Here is a 19,903-nt window from a genome sequence, read left to right as displayed (position 1 = left end):
TCTAGTGGGCACAGACCCTTGTTCCCATCTTAAACAGTTTTCACTGAAACTCAGATCTGCTGGGCAGACAGCCAAGCATGGTAAATTTTCAGCCCAAGCAATTGAAGTGTCTGACTCAGACTATAATAATGGTCTACTGCTGGGTTTCTTGCACCTTCCTCTGAAATATTTGGCACTGGCAGAGAAAAGATACTGGACTAGATGGACCATTGGCTTGATGCTGTGTGGTAATTCCAGTGTCCCTAATGAGGGCTTTTCTTTTTAACACAATGCCACCATATTAGAGTAAAAAAATTTCCCATCTGTAAAATTTTCTTTTCTTTTTTGGGACATTGCACAGAGTATGCTCAACCACTGGTAGGGGGAATCGTTGGCACACTTCATCAGAGATCAACCTTTAAACCAGAAGAAGGAAAAGAAGCAAGCTATGCTGATGTGGATCCTTACAACTCACCTGTACAAGAAGTTTATCATGCTTACGCTGAACCATTACCTGTTACTGGACCAGAATATGCAACCCCAATAATCATGGACATGTCAGGTCATCCCACCGCACCTCTTGGTGTCTCTTCTATTTCTACTTTCAAGGCTACAGGGAACCAAGCCCCTCCCACAGTGGGAACTTGCAATAAACTCTTAGCTAGGACAGAGAGCTCATCATCTGCACATGCACTGTATGATACACCAAAGGGGATGCCTGGACTGGGTTCCTCAGTTGAACTGGTGTATCAGGTACCACAGAGCATGCCACATTTCACAGGAAGTTGAGAACTGAGGTAAGTCATGAATGAGCTAGGGGGTAGCAAATGTGAGTTCTTAAAATGTCCGTTTTGAATCCCATTGAATTTTTTTTGTATTGTAAGTTGTTGTAACATGGAGTTGCACAAAAATGTGATAGCGGAGGTCCAGGAAACTAACAATCCTGCCATTTCTTTGAGGGTATAGATTTACTTGCTGTTCAGAAATCATGAACACCCAGTTTACTACTGTACATCAGATAGAGGAGCTCCCTAAGATGAACTTCAGTGATTGATTGAGTGGAAAGATACATTTCTATAGCCTGAGAGCCAATAATTTAGACCTTGCTGAAGGTACTGTTCCTGAAATACCAAACAGTTCTGAAATTCACATGTGAGAGATTCAAGTCCTCAGTTGCACCCAACATCTAGCTTTCCGCAAAGAGAACTTCAAAAACTCTTAATGTTTCTGGGACTGCTGTAACTGAACTCTAGGACTTAACTTCATTGGAAGCAGGATCAGCAATCCAGAGTTAATTTTTCTACTGTTTTAAAAAAACCCGACCATCAAGATCACCTAGTCTGGCCACAGAACCTCACCCCTGATCTTTTCTAGGGATAATTTCCTCTGTACAGAAACTAGTATGATCAGTGTTCTTAACAATAGTTACTTGGGAGTTTATCCCTTGTAAGTGAGACTACTGAATAATCAATCCTCTGAGGTTCCCAGTGTGGCTGGCAACTTGGTCATTCTTTGAGGAAATTAGAAGAGTGACTTTTAAATGAGTAGGCAAGTACTGCTGAAAGCTTGTGCACAAACACTTCAGGGTACTGTAGGTGCATTTGGAAATTTGGTCCTCTAGAAGCCACTATATAACCCATTGGATTCATCATTTGTTTCAACTTTCCCTGCAGTATTTTTATTTTAGAATTAAAGCTGTGCTGAATTTCATATTAAGAGAAATGGTCTTCTGAAAGAGATTAAACAAAGCTATGGTGCTTTGGTAGTGTGTTTTTTAAACAAATGGGGAAAGTGAGAGGATTTATAAATGTGATATCCTTGCATGCCCAGTTTTATGGACTTTTCTATTGACAAATGAGCCTTCTTGTTTGTCCAAGGCCTGTATAACAACTAAATATAATTTGACTCTGCCAATCCCATTCTTGTTGCAAACTGATATTTAGTTTTTACAATACATAACTTATTTTTCTCCTGGTACTAAGGACTAATCACATTTGTGATTTTGGAATTATGTGCACTGTGTTCTAAGGCCTGATCCTGCAAACTCATGTGACTAGAGTTTTGTAGGATTGGTCTCTAAATGTGAATATTTTAAGTCTCAGCCTTCTGATAAAAGTTTCACTTACTAGGCTGTTGTTTAATGGAAGGATTACATACATTTAGGAAAATACCACAGATGGAATTTTATGTATTTGGAGACTCTAGATCTGACAAACTTACTCTTCTGGATAAAAAAAATTGATGTGCATACATTGCCCTTAGGTAGCACAACAATGCTTTGAAATAGACCCTGCTTTCATACTGCAGCTGGTTATCTGTACCCTAGCCCATAAATGAGTGGCTTTGAATTAATTCACTTGTTTTTAAGGCAGATCAGAATTTCAGTAGAAAAACATCTAGAAGCAAAATCCCTCCAGTGCAGTAAGAGTTAGTTGATGAAAAAAGCCAAAATACAATTTTCTTTCCAGGTTTACCAAAACTTAGTTTAAACATTTTTTACTCTATGCATCTTGCATGAAATGTCTATATTACAAGATAATGTTTATTTTAGCCAAACTACATGTGGCATTGTCCCATGTACAGTAAAACCAGAGGTACACTATAATGGATACAAAAAAAATCATTTTGTTTGGTATGAAACTGGCTATTCTCCCAGAATGTACTGTCTTACCTCAGCCTGTACTGTAGTTACTCTGTATTTGTATATATTGCTAGACTTTAGATTGTATAAATAGTGAGATTTTTATGTATTTTGAATAAATTGTACATATGTATCATGTTCAGGAATGACTATGTAGAACTCTTTTTAGACTGCTATAGGATGTGTATCCTTAAACTAGAATGTCTTGCATACTGATGGTGGAGTCATTACACTATTTCTGGCCTACAACTCCTCAAGTCACGGATGCTAGTGGGACATGTATTAACATTTTGGTGAATCTAGTTCTTCCATGATACGTTTAACAAGAGAGGGCTGGTACCAGGGGACAAACTCACTTTTCTCTAATAGAAATTGTGTTTCCACTAACTTCATTTATCCTGCTTTAAAACAATTTAGGCTTGTGACACCAGGATTATTATAGTTGCTAAGAAAGCACTAATAAATAACTTTAATTTATTCTTTTATGTATATAAACACTGACCTTAAGCGATTCCTTCCAGGGTGCAAAATTCCTAATGGCTCTGCCGACTCCACCTAGATCACTATGATTGGTTTGAGTAGCTTAGAGTTTCCTTACTTGAAAAGAACAAACCTGTATTTACATTGTGATTGAAAAATCAACTTTCACATACACAACTCTAACCACAAATTTTAGCCTCATCTTAAGTGTTTGTTGGGCATACTCATTGCAAAAGATTAAGTCTTTCAATTATTTTTTCCCTTTCTAAAAAGATATCTGTTCTTCGCAAGATTCTGTTTAAGATAATCATTGTCAGAATCTTGGGCATTCTCCAGTGGCTGAGAAACAGGTGTCTTCTCTTTCAACTTGTGCCTCTTCTCTATTTCAACTCTTGTATTACACAGGTGTTCCTAAAAGGAGAATACATATTAGATGTGCAGAGTCTATATTGTTCATATTTGGTATTTCAGAGCCTTCTCACGGGGAGCAGACATGACTCTTAATCAGAGGATTTCCTTTGTGAAGTGAGACAACTGGTCCAGGATGCTAATGTTAGTAATCCTTTACTTGATGAGCCAGAGCCTTCTGCCATGCCAAAGCAATCATCCTTGAAGTTAACAATGACTTTAGCAGTTGCAGTACTAGCTAATATCCCCACTATAATCTTATCTCAAGCAAAGGTTGATCAATATACATCTGGTCTAGGATCACTGAAAAAAAGTCCCAAGGGAATAGCCTGCCAGGTGACATGCGCAGCAAAATAATAGAAAAGCTCAGACTATTACTGCATCCACCACACTGGTATCTGAGCACGTGGAGTTCACCCTAAAAAATGTATTTGCATAGCATTCACCTTGCAGTGTAGGCCACTGACCCATTAGAACAGACTTTGATTTCCAGTGGTTGTGGCATGCTATGCGCGTACTTTGCACCCTTATGCCTGTGACTGACCTGAACTTCTGCTAGTTTTGACTGTGCTGCTTCAACTTTGCATTTCAGATTCTCCACATCTTCCTGGTAGAAAATAAAAATAACAGTTCTCAAGTACACTGTAGGTGGATAATCCCATTGACTGAGTACAGCAGCTCATGGCAATGGTGTGGGGCAGAAATGTACCAGCATTTCTACAGATTAAATACCGAAAGGAAGCATTATTGGAATTTCAAATATCCACACCCCACTGCCTGTAGAGGGATGGAAAAGCCATGCTGTACACACAGTTTTCTTGGTACCTTCTGCAGTCACTGAAAAGCAAATAGTAGTGCTTACAGTGTAGTCCCAGGCCACAAATGATCTGCACCACTAGAGATGAGTGAAAAGGTTTTTCATGCAGAAGAAAAAATGCTACCAATCCATAACTTTGTCCGCCTCAAAGTTCTCCTCTACAATTCTACGTTAAGGCTGCAGCTTCATCTGAGCTACCCAAATAGGATCAGATTTATTTTTAAACTAGAAATTTCTTGAAAGCTATGTAAAGGACTTGCACAGCCTCTACCAAGCAGTTTTACCATCATCCCTTACGAAGGGCAATAGTCTTAACATGCAAGCTTTGGAATAGTGAGTGATGAAACAGGTCTTCAATCCTTGCACCTTCTATCATGCCACCGCTAAGTACAGTAACCCACTTGTTTCTGCACTCCCACTGCCCCCTCATCATCGAGCACCCAAAACCGTTCCATACACTGGACTTGTATCCCAGATTTTATTTCTTTAGAAAGACAAGGGACTTGAGGAGTGGTTGTCCAAGATGGCTTATAGGCAGTAAGATAACAGAACTTACTTGTGCTTGCTGTACTCTACGTTCCACTTCCTGTATCCGTTGTTTACAAGACTCTGTTTCCAACCTGCAAGACAAACACATTATGCTCCCGACTTCTGATTATCAGAACCCCTTTATGGAATTACTGCCTTCTAAATAAATTGGCGTTGACAGGCAGGAGGACAAGGATGAAAAGGGAATGATTTAGTACAATACAAATTCTTAAATGAACATGAGCTTACGCTAAACCCTTTAGAGAAGTGAATTAGTTTTTTTTGGGTTGATCCAAGAATATCAGTGGTTTTAAGCCACAACGAAATCAATGCATCTTAACCAGCAGCTATAAGAACAGGCAAACTGCTTCTTAGATAAAGGCCATTTAGTACAGGCAGTATGCTCAACCAGACCCTGCATGCTTGCCACCACTGTCAACGGGAGTTATGCATAAGGATCATATTCACTTTTAAATAGCACTGGGCATGGAATTCAGATCAGTCCAAACACTCGTTATTTGAGTTACTGACAAAAGTTTAAGTAAATGCAATGCCATTCAACTCTGTGCTGAGCACTGCTTGAATATGCAGATTAACTGAGCATGCAGTTATTCAGCATTCCAAGAGCTCAACAACTGGGCAACCTCTTCTGAGACAGGCACAGTGAAATCAATGGGAGTTGTATGCAGCAACTTGCTTGCACCTACAATTTGGTCCCTAACATTTTGTATCTGTGACAAAAAAGAAACACCATTTTAAAAAAACCAAACGAATACAGCCTTGTGACATTTCCTATCTTCCAGTATAAAGCATACACTAATAGCTGTTAAACTCCTGCCCCCTGCTGAATGGACAAGATGTTAGGACTGTTCAGACTTAACTGGAATGCAGCGTTCAGACATCAATTCAATATGGAGATTAGGAACTATTTCTTCACACAGTGCAGTCAGTCAGTCTGTGGAACTCCCTGACAGAGGATTTTGTGAAGGCCACGACTATAACAGGGTTCAAAAAAGAACTAGATATATTCATGGAGGAGAAGAAGTCCATCAATGGCTATTAGCCAGGATGGTGTCCCTAGCCTCTGTTTGCCAGAAGCTGGGAATGGGCAACAGGGAATGGATCACTTGAGGATTACCTGTTCTGCTCATTCCCTCTGGGGCACCTGGCATTGGCCACTGTCAGAAGACAGGGTACTGGGCTAGATGGACCTACTCTGGCTGTTCTTATGTTAAGCTTCCCAGTCCTCAAATGGGGGGGAAGGGAGCTGTAGCTTAAGTTTCAGCCTACCATTATGCCACAGTCCTACTCTAGTCATGTTGTGTTTATACAGCACAAAGTTGCAGTTAAAAAGATTCCACCCCCCTCAGAGGAAACTAACAGGTTTAGAGAATTACCTTATTCCCTGTTTCTGAGGCGGTTGGGCAATGGAATGTTTTAACGTCTTTAGCTCTTTTGTGAGTGCCTGAAGTTCAGCCCTCTCTTGCTGTTGGACATGCTGCAGTTTCACAGGGTTCAGCTGCCCAAGCACAGCTTTTGACGGTAACGCTTCGACAGCGGCAGGATCCATTTCCTTTCCCAGGACGGCTCTTGCAAGTTGGACTGTTCTATCATAAGACGTTTTCTGAAGTGAAGGCAGAAAGTCAGTGTTTCATTAACAGTGAAAAAAATCAGATGGAAAGTTATTGCACAAGTCAACAGGTTTCATGTTAGAATACAGATATACATTCTTGGTTAAAAAATACTAGAGTATTTAGTAATAAATACTAAATACTAATACTCTAGTAAATACTAGAGTAGAGTAAAACACTCCAGGAAAACTGGTACTAATAGGTCTAATCCAAGCCATTATGTAGGCTTGTTTCATAACCGCGTAGGTAAACTCAAACAGATGTTTTGTGTTACTGTACACAATCTTTACCAAGATACGTTAAGAACAAATAATTAGCGGGATTTTTTTTTTTTTTTCCCCACACAAAATGCTTTATAGATGTTAATTAGCTAAAGCCTCATGCCACTTTTGTGAAGTAGGCGAAGGCTGTATAGCTCCTCGCCCACCTCTGGAGTGGAACATTGCACCAGTTTAACAGCAGCACTTCTTAACTGTTTAGGGAAAGTTACTAAAATTAGAACTTGCTCAGGACACTAAGCTAAGACTCCTACTGGTGTAAAGAGAGTCTGAAGATTTAATGACCACAAACGGTCAGGTCTTTGTTATAACGTCTCATCTGAAAAGCAGCATCTCCAGCAGCATAAAGGTCTCTAGTACCATGCTTTGTCATTGCTTCAATAGCAACCAATTCAGAAGAAGAGTGCCACTTCCGAATCAGTAACATTACTTCCTGCATCATCTGGGTATTTCTAGAAGACTTCCCATATCTAAGTTCTGATCCAACATGATGCTGCATAACTTATGAAATACAAAGACCACAGCACATCCACACAAGAATTCTTCGTATCCTTTAAGCCACCCGCACTCGCAGCCACAACTCCTTCTAGGGTCCCTGAATCATAACGCTCTCTAGAGAACTGTCAGTGCTGTTGCTCATTTTCTATAGGTTGCTGTTTAGTACCACAAGAAACTCCCACCCCCTGCACACACAGGAAGATATTCTGGGAATACAGAACATTAAACCACAAGGCCTATCTAGTCAATATAAAAACTATTACTTGAAGTGAAGAAAGGAAACAAAAAAATTGGCAGCATTAATCTTGCATTGTAGTTTATACGTTGTGGGCCAGTTACCATTTGTACAATCTCTTTTTGCACTTTCTCTCGCTGTGCTAGCAGCAGCTCCTTTGTCTGAATCATGCTGGTTAGTTCCTTTTGTAGATGTAAATATTTTGCCTGTAAAAGAAGTTTTCATCTTAGTATCTCACACACAGGTTCTTTAAGTACTATATAAAAATACGAAGCATTTCCAGCTCATGAAAAATTATTTTTTAAAAGATGCGGAGCATGCAAAAATAGAGCAACTATTGGAGCTGGTTCCTCACCAGTCAGTACTGAACATGATTTTGCTTATATTGTTACACACATTTATAGAGCTATTCTTCATCATCAACATCTCTCACCCTAGGATGGCCAATATCTGTTTTTATTAAGATATGTAAATTATAAGCTTTATTTTTGTGTTACTGTACAAACACTATAGGACCCTTCCAAATCTATTCCAGCCTTGCAGCTTTTCAGGCCATTAGGTTCCCAAGTGATTTCAATAGGAAATTAGTTGGCAAGGTACTCCAAATTATTTAAACCAAAATGTTACAGGGACTAGTCTGTGTGATTGTGTGTAATACGCTAACTGTTAGCAGAGTTATGACCAGGGCCAGGGTTCTCCAGCAATTAAAACAAGTAATTTCAGATTTTCAAAGCCGTATATTTTGGAAATTTTTGATATGCATTATATTCATACAAAAAAAGAGTGTTTTATATTGTAATACTGAGGGCTACAGCCAGCTGTGCAGGGGAAGTGGAGGACAGATGCTGAGCGCTAGCGCCAGGCCAGCTGTATGCAGAGGAGGTGGGAGACAGACACTGGGTACTGAGGGCTGGAGCCAGGCCAGCTGTGTGCTGGGGGAAGGGAGCAGGAGTCAGCTGTGCAGGAGAGGTGGTGGACAGATGCTGGGCACTGAAAACCTAGAGCCAGCTGTGTGCTGGGAGGAGGGGTAGGAGCCAGCTACGTGCCAGGGGAGAGGTGCTGTGGATGCTCCCAAGAGCAGGCGTGAGCACCGTCTGCTCTGCAGCATGGCGAGGGAGCCAGGTGCCCCGCTGTCAAGAAGCTCTGCAGCGGTTTTGCCAAGCCCAGGACTGTGTGAGGAGGGGAGAAGTTGAAAGCAAGGCTCAACAGCAGCCAGCAGCCAGCCCCCAGCCTCTGCCCTGGGGATGAGTTAAGTGTCTCTAGGCAGAAATCGGGGGGGGGACGGGCACATAACCATGCATGCCCCACCCATGTGTCAGAACTATCCCAGGCTCTTCCCTGTGCCTTGTGGATGAGCCAGGTGTCTCCAGGCAGAAATCTGGAAGGGGGTGGAGCGGTGACCCTGCGTGCCCTAGCACCCTATGATCAGCGATTCTAGAAATGAAGAGTCATTTCGGAAAAAACGCAGCAACAGCAGCAATTTCCAGAAAACACTGTCCCTAGTTATGACCATACTAAGCCAGTAGGTTCATACTCTTACCATAACCTCAACCCTGCAGACATTGATCAAGCAGTTTAGAACCAGTTAGTTGCTTTCACTCTTTCCCAAACTTATTCTCTCACCAGACTGACTGCCCTGGAGACCTCCATTACAGATGGAGCACCAGCAGTACAAGCTTCCCCAACTGCCCTGCTAATTTGCTTCAGTTCTGACACACGGATCAGCATGGGGTATAAAAGGGTGCCCATTTAATCTCTGGCCTCTTTTCTCAGACTACTAAAAAGGGGGCAAATCATACTCCCCTAGGGGAATTATGTGCCAAAACTTTAAAAATTCTGTGCACAGAATTTTATTTGTCAAAGTAACATAATATAATCACACCAGTTTCAATTATTTCGGTAATTTGTTTCAAATGCCTGTCAGCAAGTATGTCAACAATGCAGACAACAAAAATGATTCCCCCCAGGAGTAGAGACTCAATGAAATCCCTCCAACAACCCAATTCCAGTTGGGGGGTGCTGGAGAGGGCTGTGTGGGGGGCCCAGGCACAGGCTCTGGTCTGTGCACTCTGTCCCATGGGGGACAGGGTGCGGCCCTGGCCTTCCTCACCCTTTGCCAGAGCCAGGTCTCCCAGGCCCACAAGGATCAAGCCAGTCAGCCAGAGCATGCAGAGGATCCATCCTCGCCAGGCCGGCCAGCAGCCCCAATTCTGCGGGGAAAACATGAAATTTTGCACAAATTCTACATTGCACAGTGGTGCAGAATTCCCCCAGGAGTAAAATTAGTACCAGGACACATGGTCTTGTGAGCTACCTGTCCACTGGCTACTGGATAGAGACCAAACAAACACTACAGGGGCAGCAGAGGGCACTTGAGCTACCCTAAGGGAAAAATTCCCAGTGACTGTTCAGGGGAACACACCAAGAGCAGAATGCATATGTGCAATCACTCAGAGAAGAACACAACTTTGTGGCAACAAAGTAATACCAGAGGTTTACAATATGGGTTCTGATTAAAAAATGTGCACTATTACAGTGAGACCAATAGTTCCATGTGCCCTCTCCCTAGTTTATTTAGAAAAAAAAATGACAACTAAACAGATCCTTGTGATCCTTACATTTTAAGATGGAGGCTAAAATACAGACAATCTTACCTTCAACTTCTGTGCTTGTTCTTGGTTTTTCATGTGTCGAAGAAATTCCATATCTTCTTTAGTGCATTGGTAGCCTTTTATTCTGTTAATCATCATGGATATATTCATCTCACTCAACCCTAGTCACGTACAGAAAAACAGTTCTCAAGGAACCAGAAGCTGACATCGAGGCTCACTACTGCCAAGTATCTGCATATGCCCCAAATCTTAGGTCACATCCGGTGCCACTGTCTTGAATGGGAATTAGTAGCATCAACTTCAATAGGTATAAGATTTAGCTCTTAAAGTGCTCTGACAATTATTAGGTGAGCAAAAAGTCACTTATTAGCATGGTAAAAACAGGAAGGGAGCTGTCTGCTTTGTAGTCCATAATACAATACTTCAAAACAAAGACTTCCTTCCCAATCACTTATCAGGTGCAATAGAGGATGGCACTCGGAAAAACAGAGCAAAGGGAATTTTAAATGAAGATATCCCACCTATCTTTAAAATCACAATAAAAAGTATGTTGCCTGTCTCAGACACCTCTTTTAGAAGCTGTAAAGAACAATCATTAAAGACCTTTAGGCCAATAAGCCTCAAGATCAGAAATATTTTCGGTCTGTCATAACTTTTTGAGAGTGAGAGAAAGCAGAACTTCAAGTTTAACAGTTAATGTGCTCTAGCATGGTAAATGGAATGAAGGACAGGTAGATAGATTGCAAACAGGAAAATGCTTCTAATAACAAAATCTATTAAAGCTGCGGATGTGTCTCCTTGGGAAGTGTTGGAAGACCTGTAAATCATTTTAAACAAGGCTGGACAGCAAGAGAAATATATTATGAAGAAACTGGCAAGAAGGGGTGAGGAAAGAAGAGAAGATAGAATTCCTGTTATCAATTCTCCAACTTCTATTATACACAGTGTTACAAAGATGTGAAAATACATGGGTTTGCGCATATCCCCATTCGATTTGGTGGGACGCTGCACAGCTGGTGCCTACCATTATTAAAGAAGCACTAGACAGCTACTATGAAGGAAAGGCATCTCTTCTGTGGAAGCGTGGTCCATTACATAAAAAAAAAAAAAAAAAAAAGCTAAAATCAGAAAATGGGGACTTCATGTTAGCACTTTTCCCACAGAGATTCAGATACAAGGCCTCTGAATGGCAAAGGAGAATGAAAGTCATTTACTTAGTCCAGCGCTTGGTCAACTGATTTGATTTAGCTTAGTTTTGTTTTGAGTTTGTTCTAGTTCTTTTGTATTAATATTTGTTCTAACAAGGTATCCTGATGACAGTAACAAGAAAGGCAGATTTAGTGCGCTCATTCACCCAGAGTTGCATATGTAACCTGGGTTTTAAAACAGTCTAAAGTTAGCTTGTAGCTATGAAAATAGGCACTATTAAAAATTAAATGAAAGTTATTGCACTACTGAAGTCTGAGGTCTTCACACCATCCTGAATTTGCACGAGAATTGTGATACAATTTAGGAACACATGCATTAGCAAACTAATGGACAAGTGTGTCTAAACAGAAATAACTATACATACAATACAACCAGTACTTGCCTTGAACGGGTATCTGACTTAGTCTTCTCCTGTTTGCTGAAGTAGTAGTGAAACACTTTGGTACTGGAGAATCTTCCAGAGGTTCAACTCTTTCTTGTAATTCTTGCTGTAAAGGGCACACCCAGAAATGTTTACTATTAGTAAACCATAAACAAAATATTCATAGAATACATAAAGAATATAAGCTTCTTTGCATGGCTGTTGAACAGATTCATAGAAATCAGGAGCAGGTTTTATATACAGGGATCCAACATACAGGTGTTTTATCACACTGAGTGCTCCATCCTGTCTAAGGCCTGGTCTATACTAAGAAATTAGGTTGGTATGCCCCTAAGCGATGCAGTTAAACCAACCTTACCCCGGAAGTGACAGCACTAGGTTGATGGGAGAATTTTCCTGTCAACCTAGCTACTGCCTCCTTGGGAGGTGGATTACCTATGCCAATAGGAGAACCCCTCCCACTGACATAGGTATTATCTTCACTGAAGTGCTACAGCAGTGCAGCTGCAGATGTGTAGACAAGCCCTTAGATTAGTCAAAATGGGCTGTGGAAAGCAGATAATGGCTATAAATACCTTAGTACAGGGGTGGGCAAATTTTTGCCCCGAAGCCACATCTGGGAATAGAAATTGTATGGCAGTCCATGAATGCTCAAAAAATTGGGGTTGGGGTAGAGGCTTGTGGTGGGGCCAGTAATGAGTTCAGGGTGCGGGAGGGGGCTCCGGCTGGGGGTGCAGACTCTGGGGTGGGGTTTGGGATGGGGATGAGGAGTTTGGCATGTAGGAGGATGCTCCAGGCTGGGACCGAGAGGTTTGGAGGGAGATCAGGGCTGGGGCAAGGGGAGAGGCTCAGGGTGCAAACTCCGGGCAGCGCTTACCTCAGGTGGCTCCTGGAAGCAGAGGCATATCTCTTCTCCAGCCCCTATGTGGAGGCACAGCCAGGTGGCTCTGCATGTTGCCCCGTCCGCAAGCACCGTCCCTGCAGCTCCCATTGGCTGCGGTCCCCGGCCAAAGGGGGCAGTGCTTGGGGCGGGGGAAGCGAGCGGAGCAGAAGCCCCTGCTTCCGGGAGCCGTGTGATGCAACCCCTGACGCTGCTGCCCTTCTGGAGCACCAGAGCAGGACAAGGCCTAGACCCTGCTCCCCAGTGGGAGCTCGAGGACTGGATTAAAATGGCTAGTGCGCCAGATGCAGCCCGCGGAATGTAGTTTGCCCACCCCTGCCTTAGTAGTATGTTTATTCCTGGGAAACATCACTTTTTCTTAGTGAATTATTCTTTCTTTAGGAGGTTTACCATTCTTAATTTTTGTTTTTAAAAAAAGACAGAGCTCTTATTTAAAGACAATCTGGGAAGTTACCATGGGCTTTGCGAATAGTTTTAGAGGCATTTATAAAAATAACATATACTTTCTAAACAACTATAGGCCCCAGTCCTGCACCTGGATTCATGAAGGCAGATACTTAAACCTTACTGATTTCAACAGGGCACTGTGCAGATGTAAGGATTTGCCCACAAAAAGCCCTATTTAAGTAATTATACCTCCGCATGGGCACAAAGATCTGCCTGCACAAGCTGAATGCAGGTTCAGAATCTAAACATGCAACAAACTCCTGAAGAACTGTGGTGTGGACTTCAAACACAATCTAAAGTATTTTATTTAAAAGTCTCTTCTTACTCCTAGCTATATGTCTATGAGAGCGAGTGACAAATCCTAGCAGTCACCTTACAGTTAGTAGCCTGTTAAACCGTATAGTTTGTACTAAATGTAAAAGGGTAAATCCTGTAACTTAAAGGTGTAATACTTGGTTACAATAGACTGTGGGATGTTTACAACTCTACTTCAATCCCTACAAACATTCAGGACTTTGAATTCAAATATGCCAGTTTCCTACTGAAACCAACTTGCTTTTGGATTAAAACTTTCTGATAAGCACACTTTAATAGTAGGGAATTGAAAGTTAAACTTGGTCAAGATCCAGGTCTTGCTTTTATAAAAGGAATACTATCAACCTGACTGCTTTCAAAAAGTAACTAATTAAAAAAAAAAAAAATCTAGTTCCTAACATGGGATATATGCTGAGATTTTTTTAAAATTATTTTGATTTTTACTTTTTAAAAAGGTGTTTTCCTGCTTCCATATTTATGTTTAAGTATATTTTCAATAAGGGATTAAAAATGACTACAAAAGAACAGTGAAACTATACAACGTGCTGTCAAATGTACAAAACACTGTGCTAATTTTTCATTAATAATAATTTTAAGTGTGTCATTTATTACTCTAGTAGTACAATATTTTTGGACACAGTTTTCAAGTTGCCAATGTCCCTTTAAATTTGTGAGATAGCACAGTATGATTTTAATATTCAAAATACCACTATGCCTTTTCCTCAGCCCCTCTTCAAGTCTGACCTGATTTTAGTGTTCAGAATCTTGAACTCGGTAAACACAATGTATCCCATCTGAGATCATGTAATCCCACCTTTAAAATGGTATACAGCACCAATCATTTAGTCTAGGAGTTTGAGAGAATATAAACTGCTCTAGAAAATACTGTATGTTAGAGCTGGGGTAAGAAAGGGGGAACAACAATCAGAATAACCTTATTTTCAAGTATGGGTGCTACAGATTTTAGTGATATTCAACAATACTGAGTATTAATAGTAAAACTTCTCAACCATCTCACAAATCCCGAAGATGTGTACTGTATAGTGGTTCCACCTCTCAGCAGAGAAGCACTTCCACCAGGGATTGGATGGTACAAGTACTAAAACAAAACAGCCACCACTACCAAGAGAATGAAATCATCAGACTCAGTCTTTCAAGATCTTGATAACCAGGCTGGATCGATTTAAATCACAGTGGTTCAAATAACCAAATGTTAATTTAGTTGTGCATTTGTACTTTTTGGTCGTTTTCTTGAAGAAAAAGTTAATTCTCATTGTATGGTAACCATTAAAAGATATTGATTTGCAACTAAATATAGCTCGCTTTCTAAATTTGGCACTTCTTGCTAACCAGGAAGATACTCTATATCTATACACATTTTATTTAAGCCATTATATAGCACAGCATTCATTTATTCAGATTAATTTACAATTTTTAACATTAAAAATGGTGAATAACGCGTTTCTTTTGTAGATTTTTTTTTTTTACTAGTGGTTTCTGTCGAGCTGCTTGTGGACTAGAAATTGGAACTCAATTAAAATTCAGTTAAATTCAAGTAAACAGCATTTTTAAATTGTTTTATTAAATAAAACTACCTTATATGTGTTAAGCTTACTTGCTTACACATTTGCATTTAAAACCAATTTACTAAACAAAGTTAATCAATTAATAGATTGTTTCTAGTCACTATGGACCAGATTTTCAAAGGTATTTTATGTGGGATTTTCAAAAGTTCTTAAGCAGGTTAAGGTGCTTAACAAATTAGTGGGAATTAGACAACTAATGCATTTAGAAGGTTCTGAAAATCCCAATAGGTGCTTATCTGCATCTTTAGATAATCTGGCCCCATGTGCTTCTACTAATTCTAAAATCTTGATCTGACCTTCTCCCACCAGGTTTTTATTTATAGACAAAGGAAAACAACTAACCTCTGGCACTGATAGAGTTGATTTGCAAAGACTAAGATTACTGGTAGGGTTTCAGTGTTACATAGTCAAACTTCATAGGTCACCGGAAAGGGAACTGTTTCACAGTGTTTTCAACAGACATGCCCAAATGTCTGCAGAACTACTGGATTCCCATTCCCCCCCACCCCCCAAAGTTGCATGTTTATGATAGAGTTAAAACTGCAGGTAAATAATTTTATAAGACCATTATTTGCACAAGACACAATAGCAGCTCTAAAGTACCTGAAAGAAGACATCCTACCTCGTCCTCAACTAGAGATGGTGCCACCTCCTTGCCATCTGCTGTATTGCCAGAGATGCTGTGGTTGTCGTCAGGCTGCTGTGTACACTGGCAAATGGAATCTTTTTTCCTAGTGTAAACCCATGCATTTGAGGCATGAGTCTTTACAGAAGTCTCCTCCCTCAACAGTTTCTCCAACACATCAGCAATCTGTAACTTAAGTGTATCACATTCTGAATGACTAGGTCCAACTACACCTGTTGAATGTCTCTCATTCAGTACTGTATGGTCCTTTAAAGCTTCTAGTAACAATTTCCCTTGTTGATTTGTGTAGAATGGGGTACGAGGAAGTTGTCTCCCTGTGGGAATAATATTGTCTTTAAAAGTTGTTATACTCCATTCTCCTAATTTGGGAATTTTTTTTGAAGAGTAATATTCTTCTCCCACGAAATCAGATGATTGAGATGGCAACAGTTGTAGGATCCCTGGCGCAGGAGTTCTTGGAGTTTGCAGACCAAGACTCAGAATGTTCTGAGGAGCTGAACAAAGGCTTTCACATTCGACTTCATTTTTTTTATGGTATTTGCCATTCTCTCTCTCAATCATTTTAAGATTACTAATTTCACTGAGAATATTTTCAACTTCATCTTTATTCAGGGCAGTTTTAAAGAAACTTCCATCTAATTTCCTCGTCTCCATGTCTTCTCCCAGTCGCAAAAATCACCACATGTAGTCAAAGGAAAATGTGAAGAAAAAAAATTAACTTTCTTTAACCCTCATAACACAAAAGATTAATAACAAAGTACTGAAAAGTCTCCTTTATAATATCCCAAGAAATAAAAAAGTAAAAGTATAATTATTTTCATATAATTTGAGACAAAACTCCATCTGAAGTACAGTTCTACTCAGCAAACATACTGTAAAAAGGCCACCTACTTATTCAACGGTTCTGCTCTACTTTTGTATTCAGAATCAAATCTATTTACTTAACTGACTAAAGTGAATAGCGTTGTTAGCCCTGCAAAGCCAGTACAATAGTGGAAAAGCTGGATTGTCTTCTGGCTCACTGATCAACAGATTTGTGGCCTTGATCACGGATACTAAATTTAAAATTGCCAATATTCTAATTGAAGAACATTTTGGCTCTGAGGTAATCTGGAAGAACCTGTCTTTGCTTTTAAATCCCCAGTATAAATTTGCAGGACTTGGAGTTAGAAAAATCAACATGTTGCTCATAAAATGAGCATTTTAGCTTGAGTCACTGAGAGTCATTAAATATGGAACCTCATGATGTCATTTTTACAGTCAATTTTCAAAGTAGAATTGCACTTGGAAGATCCTGAGAAAATCCGAGCTGCAGACTACCTGGATTCTCTGCCAGAGCAAGTAACATTGCGAAGAATTACAACAGGCAACTGCCATGACCAATGCAACATTTTACTCCAGACATGTCAAAGGCTGTAATCACTGAGGACTCTGCAGGACAAGTTTGAATTCCGAGTTCCAGAGTGCATCTTTGAGGGTTAAAATAAAAAAATTAAAACCAAACATTTTGTGTCTGTCCCCCCCCGCCGGTTCTGTAAAATTTCTGCCTCCTCCAAAATGAAAGGGAAGTTAAAAAAAAAAAAATCAAACCCACATATCTTTGGGCTTAAACTGTGAATGAGAGTTTCAGGCCAAAGGGAAAAGATGCAGAAAGTTGGGAGGCCCAGAAATAGGAGACTACAAGGGATACAGCCTCCAGTGTAAGTTGCTTCCAGTACAGCCATTACCTAAACTAACTAGTGGAGACACCAGAAGTCTGCAGGCCTTGTCTGTTTAGGAATAGCCCTGATGCAGCCATCACTGTAGCTGCTCCAGTACTGATCCTGAAACAATAGACAAGGGCAAGCCAGGGCTTGAACCAGCTGAGTTTGGGGGTAAATCATATATTAGTTTGGTGCTAACTCCAGCTCATCCTTGGCCTTCTTTATAGGAAAGAAACTGTACTGGTTTAACAAAATTCATTTTAAATCAGTCCTGTTAAACCACTGCAAGCCCCCAACAAAGGTGAACCTCAACCAGTTTAGCACTGGCTTAGAACTAATTTAGTTAAACCTGGGGGGCTTGCCTACACAGAGCTGCATCGATTTAGCTAAAGGTGAGATTAAAGGAGGCAATGCAGCCTGGGGGCTAGAGCACAGGACTGGGCCTCAGGAGACCTGGGGTCTGCTCCTGGCTCTGCGGGGCCCTGTCCCTTCCTCTTCCTAGTTACCTCGACGCTTGCAGTGGTGTGTAGCACACCCCGCGCACCACCAAGCACGGCTGGAAACAGCGGTGTGGACAGCAAGTCCCCTACGGGGCTCGCTACGCACCCCAGCGGCGCCTCCCATCTACTCTGCTGGTTGCAGCAGCGGGGCGTCCCGCCCGGGGCCTGCCCCTGCCGCGCCCGCCCGGGCAGCCCCGGCCCCGCGGGCCTCAGGCTCTGGAACCCCGGCGGGCGGGCGGGGTCTGGACCCAACCTCCCGGCAGGCCCGCTGGGGGGCCGTGGTCACTGCCAGGCCCCGAGGTCCCGCCCCGCTGCTGCAGCCAGCCCACCCCCGAGCACCCCGTGACCCGACAGAACCAGTTCCACCCCAGCACGAGTCTACACAGAGGCGCCTAATCCGAATTCAGGGAACTCGGGGGAAACGGCTGCCTCACGAGGCCCGGGCAGCTTCGCCGCGGCCCAGCGCCGGAGCCGGAGCCGGAGCCGCCGCCCAGGTGTCGGGGGGAGCGGGACACCCCCGGCGTTGGCTGGCCACCGCCCCGCACCTTACCCGCTGCAGGTGGCCCGGGCCTTGTAACTGCTCCTGCCGCAGCGCCCGCCGCTCTTCAAACCGCCGCTCCTCGGGTTCTCATTGGGCGGAACCAGCGCCAGCCGATTGGCCTGCTACTCCCGGCCCCTTGACTGGCTACCTCGCCAGCCAATCAGGGGCGAGCAGCCATTCGCGCCCACCGGGCTTGCTCGTTCGCGGGCACGCGCGGCGCGTTCCCAACGCCGTGAACGCTGCTGGCGTCTGACTCAGAAAGGGCAGGGATGGGAAAGCTACTGCGGCCCTTGTGCCAACAGGGCTCCTTGTAAACGCCCCCCGGCCCTGGGTCACAGAAACCATCTTCTAGGCGGGGTGTGCAGTTCAGGCCCTTGAGGAAGGGGAGGAGAGAATTCTCTGTCCTGTATTTTCAGAGACAGTCACTGTAACTGGAGAATCATGAACACTCACATCCTGGTTTCAGAGTAACAGCCGTGTTAGTCTGTATTCGTAAAAAGAAAAAAGAAAAGGAGTACTTGTGGCACCTTAGAGACTAACCAGTTTATTTGAGCATGAGCTTTCGTGAGCTACAGCTCACTTCATCGGATGCTGATAAACTGTAAGAGATGAAATGGAGTCAGTTTGGATCTAATTCACAACAGTGTAAATCTGAAGCAAGTGACCTGAATTACACCAATGTAAATGAGAGCCAAATCAGGCCCAGGTTAATAATCTATAGTGTCAATACAATCTCTTCATTCCAATAAAAGATACACAATGCTAACAATATGCACAAACTATTTCAATTCCACCTCATACAAGTGCCATACTTTGTCAGCTCTGACGGATCAGTCACGCTCCATTTTCAAATCATAACCTCTGAAAAAACGGTAGTGACACCATTTCTAGCACTAACTGCAAAACATTGAAGCACTAATAAGGGCTAAACAGAGGGCACCTAAACATATGTCTACCCTGCACCTGCATATGTCTACCCCTCATTTTTTGTGTCATGTACTTATACTTAGGATGAATAAAAAATTAACTGAGTCAAAAAAATCACTGCAGGATTTGCTCTGCAGGATCATTAGCAGATTTTTAGAGCTGAAATCTTTCCAAATGCTGGTTAAAGAATTCAGATACTAAAGTGAGTACAATAATATAAATGTCTACATAGACAAGATGACCAAACAAAAAGAAAGGGCACATGACTTTCCTCAAATGTGCAGGAGGATGGCAAAGGATCCGGATGATGGGAAAAATGTAGGAAATACAAATCTAATTTTATTGAGACACCACATGACTAGTACTCAGATTTTCCATTTGTACTTCCCATGAAAGATGGCACCTGCAGAAGCACAGCGTCTTCTAGGGCCAAATTGAGGTATTGTTTCAGTACTGCATTCACCACCTATTTCCTATAAGTCGATACCAGAAGTGAAGACTACAAGTAGGTCTGCCATGATAGTCTTATGTTCCCAGCCTACCCTAGCTAGAACTGCTAGGAGCCAGCCTAATCTGCCACTGAGAGAAGAGGGGAGAAACAGCTCATCTCTCCATGAAATTCCTGCCTCAGGCCCTAAA

General features: G+C 42.0%; 2 protein-coding genes across 2 annotated transcripts in view; one reads left to right on the top strand and one right to left on the bottom strand.

Moving 5' to 3' along the window:
- DCBLD2 (discoidin, CUB and LCCL domain containing 2) overlaps positions 1-2,976 on the top strand; it is a 61,304-nt gene extending 58,328 nt beyond the window's left edge. Inside the window, exon 15 of the mRNA XM_074973487.1 lies at positions 341-2,976. Within this exon, the coding sequence (XP_074829588.1) occupies positions 341-768 (428 nt within the window). The 3' untranslated portion in view covers positions 769-2,976. The remainder of the gene's footprint in view (positions 1-340) is intronic.
- Positions 2,394-18,596, bottom strand: LOC141999755 (uncharacterized). Its single transcript, XM_074973499.1, has 9 exons — positions 18,347-18,596; positions 15,570-16,249; positions 11,699-11,804; positions 10,150-10,268; positions 7,600-7,701; positions 6,251-6,477; positions 4,882-4,945; positions 4,053-4,115; positions 2,394-3,511 (listed from the first exon to the last, which is right to left on the bottom strand). Exons 2-9 carry the CDS (start codon positions 16,245-16,247, stop codon positions 3,347-3,349), a joined length of 1,524 nt encoding a protein of 507 aa, XP_074829600.1. The 5' UTR covers positions 16,248-16,249; positions 18,347-18,596; the 3' UTR covers positions 2,394-3,346.
- Between the last annotated feature and the right edge of the window lie 1,307 nt (positions 18,597-19,903).

This window comes from Natator depressus, chromosome 1 (genome assembly GCF_965152275.1).
Source record: "Natator depressus isolate rNatDep1 chromosome 1, rNatDep2.hap1, whole genome shotgun sequence".
Classification (NCBI taxonomy): domain Eukaryota; kingdom Metazoa; phylum Chordata; order Testudines; family Cheloniidae; genus Natator; species Natator depressus.
The sequence above is the reverse complement of the archived record's forward strand: the minus strand, read 5'-3'. Positions and strand labels throughout refer to the sequence as shown.